Genomic DNA, 8,649 nt, shown 5'->3' with positions numbered 1-8,649 from the left:
GTTCATTGGAAAATATATGAAATCAATTCTATTCACGAACTTGAAAAAAATAAAAAATAATAATATAAAGGTATATTATATCAGGTTACCTTCTTTTTTACCTAAGACAAAAAAAAAAAAAAAAATGACAGTCAGTCAAAAACTGTTTTTGAAATCTCAGTACGACTTCCTAGTAATAAAAAATATTTTAAGTTGTTAAGATAGATTCCTATTTCTAGATCCCTAGAATTACTCTTGTCCCTTTTCGTGGTCAGAAATGAACATGAACAATTATTATAACATATAATTAACAAACAGGGAAATTTTCGTTATAATGATGAACTAGATTATGAAAATGAATCCTTGGAAAAAATTAGTAGAACAGAATTAGAATAGGTTTGAATTCAATTCACAAAATTTTGATGAGAAACCAGGTTACCTAATTGGAATAACTATTTTTAATCATGACAATCGAAAGTAGCAAGAAAAAACAACAATTTATTGAAGTAACAGGAAAAATGTTCAGGCAAAAGTAGCCAGAGTAATTTCTGAAGACCATGTTAACTCGGAATACATTTTTTCTGTTGATTTTTTTTTTTTAATGAGATTTAACTTTTAAATGCTATCATGTTTTGTTAGAAAGCAGTTTTTTTTTTTTTTTAAATTAGACAAAATTCGCTGGCAGAATATCACTTTCAACTGTAATACCTGAATTTTTACTAGTTGAAATGAAAAGAAAAACATGAGACAAAGTCAAATTTATATAGCAATCTATTGAATGGCATTGTATTATTAAATATATACTGAGTTTTGAACAAAAATAAATATCTTGTTTAAAACCGAAAATATAGAAAAAATATTATATAAATTAAAGGACCACTAGAGTTAATGATTTATAAGTAGTGCACTTATAAAACTTATACTTAGCAAAATCATATTGCTTTATAATATATTTTATTTAAAGCTACAATTTTAATATTTTTATAGCACTTGATTACAAAAGATAAACAATAAAAAATAAATGTAATAAAATATTTAATTAAAAACAAAAATAAATTTTCAAGCAGATAAACAAACTGTTTTTATAAAAAAAGAATACATTTAGCCACATTTAAGGAAAGATCTGTAGTAAACCATTCACAGGATAGAACAATTTGAAAACAAAAAGTTAGTTAAGGCGTAGTTTTTTAGAAAGTTACGTTTTATTTTGGCTTTAAGTAAACTACGGGAAACGACTATGCGATAATATCTTCAAGCACAAAATGCAATCGATCGCTATGAAACCAACAGAAAAAAAAATTATCATAATACTTTAATTAAAGGAAGAAAAATTAATATTTACTTAAAGCAAATAAAAATTGTTCAGTACTGTTTTTCCTCATGTATGGATCATTTTTAGAAGAATGACATCAGTTTTTTACTGATTGTAAATATGTAATTCACAAATAACAATTTGAATGAAGTAAGAACTAAATTATAGTAGGAAAAATACTTTTTGAACTTCTATCTTCAAAATATTTATTATATATTGTAAGGATAGTTTCCAATATTTATGTTTCACCATGAATTATTGAAACAGTTCTATATTTTTTTTAATTTTACATCTTTTTATTTATTGCACATTATATAAGAACATTTAACAATCATGAACTAAAGTAAATGATGAATATTTGACTTTGATAATTCAATTAAAAATCATTTGTAGATTCAGATAAGTAAATTTGAAGCATACATATTTTATTTTAGAGTACAAATAAATATAACGTATATATATATTTATATTTATATGTATGAATGTATGTATAATTATTTGTATACTATTGTCCATCACTTTGTACAAGTTCAGAATTTCACAATAAAAATTTTTAAAATATTGGAAGCACTTATCGTAAGTGTACGATAACACATAATAATCTTTATGAATTAACAATTCCAATATATATTGAGGATAAATTTAGCAGAAATAATACGTAAAACATAATAATTACACTATAACTAGGGAGAGCAATATGAGAATGATAAGTGACCAAAATAACGAAATCATATTGTATTATGAAACATGAAATAATGTTCCGTGAAATATAGCATTAACTTAATTTTTTGTTTATCATTTAATAAGATCGCGGAGAAATTTAGAATCAATAGGGAGTGTTTGGTTTCGTGTTAAACGAACAACACGTAATAGAAAAGTCACCATTACGAGGATAAGTTACATTTAGCTCAGTAAATTGTTTTACCCGGTCTTAATAATTTTTTTTTTATCATTTTACTAAAAGCTTTATGATATCATGAAATTATTCAATATAGAAAACACAATTTACTTTAACTCTTATCTTATAACTTTGTCAGTATTCTACATTGCTCGGTCGTGTAATATTATCGACTAATCTCCATTTATTAAAACAGAAAAAATATATAAGTACGTAGGATTAAAGAGTTCAGAATATTTTCGACCGGTAAATTAACTCTTAATAACAATAAATATTGAAAATGTTTATAAACATGTTTTCGCTCTTTAGATTAAAAAAAAAAATTAAACACCCGATCACTTTTCATTCGTAATTCGAAATAAATGTCAATGAACTGAACTTGATGTTTAACATTTTTATGTAACTGATAACTGAGCATTTTTAGTTGTTTTTTTAACAGTTATGCCTCTTTCGTTGTTCAATTGGGTAGCTAACTTGACCGAGTGTCATTAATAATAATTTATTCTATTATTATTATTATTATTAATATTAACATGATGATTTGGTAATTGATATAAATAATATTAATTTCTGTAATTCAAAATACCATTTTAAAATACAACTGCCCTGAAGATTTTTGTTTTCGTATAGCAAGTAATTAATAGTGGTGCTCCAGTATCCTTTTTATGTAATTTTTTTTTATATATATCAGTAGCTGTCTTAAAACCATTCTAAGAGTACATAATTATAACGTATGTTTGAAATTAATTCTGAACCTTAGACACAATTTAGTAACTTTTAACGTATTTCTATAGCACTGATTAGCTACGATTTCCACAAATAATATTTTGAATGTTGGCTCTAACTGTGGTCACACCATACGATTGTAAAAACAATGTGGTTGGTTACTCGTTTTTTAATTTCTAGTTCGACCTCTGTGAAAATAATTAAATAAAACTGAGCAGCAATCGAATTATATAAGTGAAAAAGCTACATTATTACTGTACATAAAACATATTGCACCACAACGCAATACCAAAGAAATGGAAGAAATGCTTTTATGGACGAAATTTGAGAGTTTCCCATATTTTTTAATATAGGACTACAGAAGCTGACGATTTAGATCAACCACAGTCTTTCTAGCTCTCTTTCGCGTATAACTATGAGCTTACTGACACACCTGAAATTAAAATAACAGACAGGAAATTTAAAATATTCAGATTTTTAAAGTGGTTTGTACAAGTATATAACAAGAAAGTAAAATTTAAAAAAGTCGTGAAGACATCTCAGATTTGTTTGCTTTATTCAAGGTTATCAATTTGGTTACTTTATCTGTGTTTTTTTTGGATTCTGAAGTTTCGATTGAGAATCTAAAAAAAAGGTCATATCCCTGAAACCAAATGTGAATGGCCATGTCTAGATAATCTGAATGACTGTTGAATGTTCCATTGATTATACTGATACAGATCGCATCTTCGATGAAAAAATCCCGTCATATCATTGATGAAGGAAGTTAAATCATCAATCGTGAGGGGGGGAGGGGAGCAGATTGATGGCAGCGAATCCCAGTACAAAGAGCGGCAGAACAAAGGGTACCGTTAATGATTCCAGTATCGACCAATCAATAACTGCTTCATATTCAAACAGTCAAGTGTCTCCCATCTTGTCTTTTATGCAAGTCAATAATACATCCTTACGCACTGTTGGGTTTAATTTGCAACAGTTGAAAGTCGTCAAAAAGGTATGAGCAACATTACAGGGACAAGAGTAAACAAGCTGAGAACTAAGATAAATAGAAAAACAGATTCCAGTATCTGAGATCCTTAACGATTATTTCTCTATCGGGTTATATGGTTAATGAGGACCACTAATCCTCATGACTGTAATTGAGTAACTACTTAATAAAGAACTCTCGATGTTCCCTCTCCGGCTAATATCAGTTAGTATCCTATGGCATAGTCTGTCTTTGCTCTCCTAGGTGGAAAATGTGCTAAACCCTTAAATAAATTGAACCGAATTTGATAAACCTCGAATAATGAACGAACTGGATATTGGTCATGGTGGGGCAAACATGCAAGGCCTATTGGTCCTTTTTGCCTAACCCTAAAATGGAAACCTATTTAACCTCGAAGTCAAACTTTTTTTTCGAACGGTCAAAACCAGTTTTTTAATGAAGTTTAAAAGAAAAGACCAAGAAACATGGAGGAGGTTTTGTGTTTTGGGATTCTTTCAGATCCCAGAACACTGTATTATGTATCACAATCTGTAGTGTAGAGCAGTCTCCCACAAACCTAGAGTACATTTGGTTATTATCAATCCCCCTAATAAATGTTGTAATTTAAAAATTTTGTTTTTTATTAATAATTTTAATCAGACAGAAATGGGCGACATACCTTGTAAAGTGTTTTGTAAAATGGAAAACGCTTTGAGGCCTCCAAATCATTTCCTTCGATTCTTTCCATCATTATCACTTTCATTACAAAATTTCATTAGTTCTCAACACCTAATCCTCTTGATCTTATAATCACCATTGACTTACATACTGTAGTGTTATTGTATTGTTTTAGTTAAAACAACAAACAATAACACTTATTAACTTATAACTTTTATTAAGGACAGAACAAAATGAAAGACTTTCACTGTGTATCTTGAAAACATGATCGACATTGTTTACACACGCGTAGTTTTTGGCGGACTCTCTATGTACCAACTAAACAATAAACGATATATTTATAATATAATTAACAAATTAAATTTATTATTAAGTTATTACTATTTATGTTTTAATTTTAAAATACTACATTTCAAAACACTAAAAATATTAAATAATCTCTTAAGGGTAGTGTCGCCACAGATCTTTCTGGTGACCAATTTGACACATAAGTACTAAACTCGATCTTATAGAATTTCCACGATTTCTTGTTTCCCCACAAATTAACATTCATTACTTTCATTATTATTATCCTTAATCTCACGATTAAGTACCTTATCTTCGGAACCATAAGAATTTCCTCCGTACAGTATAACGAACCAAGTTGGTTATATCCCACACTCCAAACACATTACTTCAATAGCTAACTTTTTTAAATTATAAAAAAACCTAAAACCTGTCTGTATTCTGTTCAACATTGCGTACCATTTCTTTGGCTACTATTTGGTGACTATGCCCCTCCGGATTCCTCTACACATCTTCATCCCCCAAAAAAGTCCTTGGTGTCCATTTAGGAATTTCTTAACCCAGTTCTGTAACCCCCAAATTCGTCCGAAAATATTTTACTTCCAAGCCAACTCAATTCAAAACTTTCCCTAGGATAGATAAATATGCACATATTGGCGAATATAGGAGGGCGCAGTGGAGTGCGTAAACAATATTTTTTCAAGAAGGCTCTTTTCTATTACATATATAACATTTATTATAAAATATTTTATATTTTTAGGTTTTACTATAATGTATTTAATTGTAAATTAAAAATTTAATTAAGATTGTAATTCAGCGTTGTAAATTATTCCTATGGTTAGATCTGAGGACTAGATGTTTTTTAATACCAGTAAAATCAATTCATTTAATCTCTAAAATTTGAAAGGAAGGGGATATCGATCCACAACGTGTAGGTTGCTTACACTCTTTCAGTATATTTCAACAACATAACATCTTTAATGGAGTCTTTTTTTTTTTTTTTTTAAGAATTGAAAAACATAAAATAGAAGATAGATATCCGAAATGAAGATGGAAATAATCCAAAATTTATCCAACCAATTGGTATAAAACTATATTCAAATCAAACAAAATCAATAAAAAGCAATATATCATGGATTATCTCTATAGGAAGTTTGGTGAGTCAATTCTTAAAAACTTTTCCTTTTGAGGTTAATGACTTTCAATTTAATGAAATTTCTTTATTAAAATTATCACTACATGGTACAACGTTTTGGGACCACTGTTCCATATTCATGCACCTTAAACCTCATAATTTCGAGATAGAAAGAAATATAGAGTAATGGCTGTGCTAAGGAGTAGTGAAGATGCACAAATTGTGACATGATTTCTTAGAAGAAATTATGAGGTTTAAGGTGCATGAATATGGGACAGCGGTCTCGAAACGTTGTACCATGTAGTGATAATTTTAATAAAGAAATTTCATTAAATTTGAAGTCATTAACCTCAAAAGGAAAACAAATTTTAAGCAATATATTATGAGAAGTTGAGTTCTTTTTTTATTAGATTTGGTGATAGGATGACGTCACTAATTATTTTAATAAGACTGATTATTTTTTTAATGTACTACTATGCATATTTTATAAAATATACTTCCACTTATCTTTACAAATAGCTTTTCAAAATTTGAATCATTAATTCCATTCACATCTTAATAACTGATTTTTATCATATTGATTAAAATGCTTAGTAAGAATATTATTGAATTAATTTTTTGAATATAACTTTTATAAACATTCGACTGCTTTATCGATGACAATCAAAACTTAAAAATATAATTTGTATTCTGTTCTCGCTTAATTAGGGTATTAAAATTCTTCAAACGCAGTATTCCTAATCTTAGAAGTGATGTCACCAATGTTTTTAGAAGCGATATATTTCACGCCAAATGAATAGCCAACATACTAATTTACCTATCAACATAAAAATCATCAAGCACATAAAATAATTTATATTTATCTGTGTAGTAACCTTTTTTGTAAATCTCAAAAGACATGTTTACTATCAATCATCAATAATAATATTTTACTTATTAATTTAATATTTACAATTATTCTTATGTTGAATACATACTTTACTATTCCTATTAAAAAAGAAATAATTTATTTGAACTCCTTATTTGAAAGAGTAAAAACAACAAAATACCCGACTATTTTTATTCATCTTTTTTATTTTTTCGCTGTTCATTTTATAGTAGTGCAGTAAATATTATTGAAATAATGAGTAAAAACTTCGAATTAGAACAGCAAACTATATTATCGTCAGATAATTTTTTTTGGGAGTAAACGTATTTGTTAAACTTATTAATGATTTTGATGATACATTGAACAAGGGCATGGAATACCCATAAGTAATGGATACGATATTAAAAATAAATACTAAGAAAATCACACATACAATATTATACTCATATTTTCCAAGTAGATTTGAAAAGAGTTGATGAAAGATATATTGATTGTTAAACTTTATAAACAAAATCTGAATTTTCTTACTGGAAAAACCTTGAAGCATCGATATAAGGGTTATACAATAAAATAGTTATCAGCTGTAACTCTCTCCACGATACCCAAGCAATAAAATAAATCAAAATTATAATAATAATCTTTATTGCAGAAAAAAGTCTTTATTAAAATGTTTATAAGTCAATATTAAAATGAGCACATTATTCTTCAAATATGTTAACAATAAATAAAGCCAAATGTATTAATTCAGCATATTGAAAAATCTACTGCAAAAAAATCAGGACAACTAAAACTGTATTAGTATAATAAATATTCCATGTCGTGTTAATAGTTCAATCAACAAATAAAATAATGAGATGTACATCTTGATAGCAAGCAAATAGTTTTAAAATATTTAGAACGAAAAAAGTTTCACTTACACAAATCAATGTTTGTTTCAGAGAGGAGTTAGCCATTAAGATCGGACTCACGGAAGCGAGGATACAGGTAAGGCTCACTACATCATATTATTTTCTCCAAGTAAAAAAAAAATAATATATACACGTTTTCTCTGAGGATACAATAGTAAGCAATTAATTTGAGTATATGACTAACGACGATCCAAGATTCCTTATAGGGACAGAACCAAATTATCCCGATATTGTGTAGGCTACCGGTTGATGTCGACCTTTGTCTGACCCGGTCGTTTACATTAGCCAATGACAGGCAGCGTTACAATTTATGGACATTAATGAATGTTTTATCTTAATTGTTCGATTCATCTGGCCATCGGACCTTCTGTCAGAAATAATCGATCAATCAAAAGGACCGAGGTGAAACTATGCTGGTAACGGTACCACCCACCTTCCAGCCAATCTCAATAAGTATCTTTAAAAAATAAATAAAAAGTTCATACCTAGTTATGAGTATAACATCAGCATAATATAGTCTGGTAAGTAGTTACAGTTGCTAAATTGATGAAAACAGATGACGAAACTTAGGGATACGAAAGAATCTGTTATTAGCAAGTGATTCAAGAAATATTACTTGATCATTTAATAATGCTAAGATTTTTTGTCGTGGATTCCTATATTAATGCATAGACCTAAAATAATAATTTTAATTTTCGCCTTTTTCCTTTGGAAACCATTTTTCTTTATACACACATTTTTTAACTTCTGTCAGAACACAGTACACCCGTTAAATTACAAATATTAGAAAAATGGCAAGCCAAGTGGGATGAAAGCTCTCCGAATAAATTAAAAGAAATAAAACTATCTGTAAAACCATGGTCAACATCCTACCGCAACAGCCGTGGGGAGGA

General features: G+C 28.3%; 1 protein-coding gene across 2 annotated transcripts in view; it reads left to right on the top strand.

Annotated features, from left to right (window-relative positions):
- Window positions 1-8,649, top strand: part of LOC106684102 (retina and anterior neural fold homeobox protein 2) — a 227,257-nt gene that overhangs the window by 199,128 nt on the left and 19,480 nt on the right. For both annotated transcript variants that reach the window (XM_067051857.1, XM_067051856.1), the window contains one exon: window positions 7,787-7,832. In XM_067051857.1, coding sequence (XP_066907958.1) covers window positions 7,787-7,832 — 46 coding nt within the window. The remainder of the gene's footprint in view (window positions 1-7,786; window positions 7,833-8,649) is intronic.

The sequence above is a fragment of the Halyomorpha halys genome, unplaced genomic scaffold, assembly GCF_000696795.3.
Source record: "Halyomorpha halys isolate HHAL.00 unplaced genomic scaffold, Hhal_1.1 Scaffold543.1, whole genome shotgun sequence".
Lineage (NCBI taxonomy): Eukaryota > Metazoa > Arthropoda > Insecta > Hemiptera > Pentatomidae > Halyomorpha > Halyomorpha halys.
Note: the sequence above shows the minus strand (reverse complement) of the source record. Positions and strands in the feature narration are given on the sequence as shown.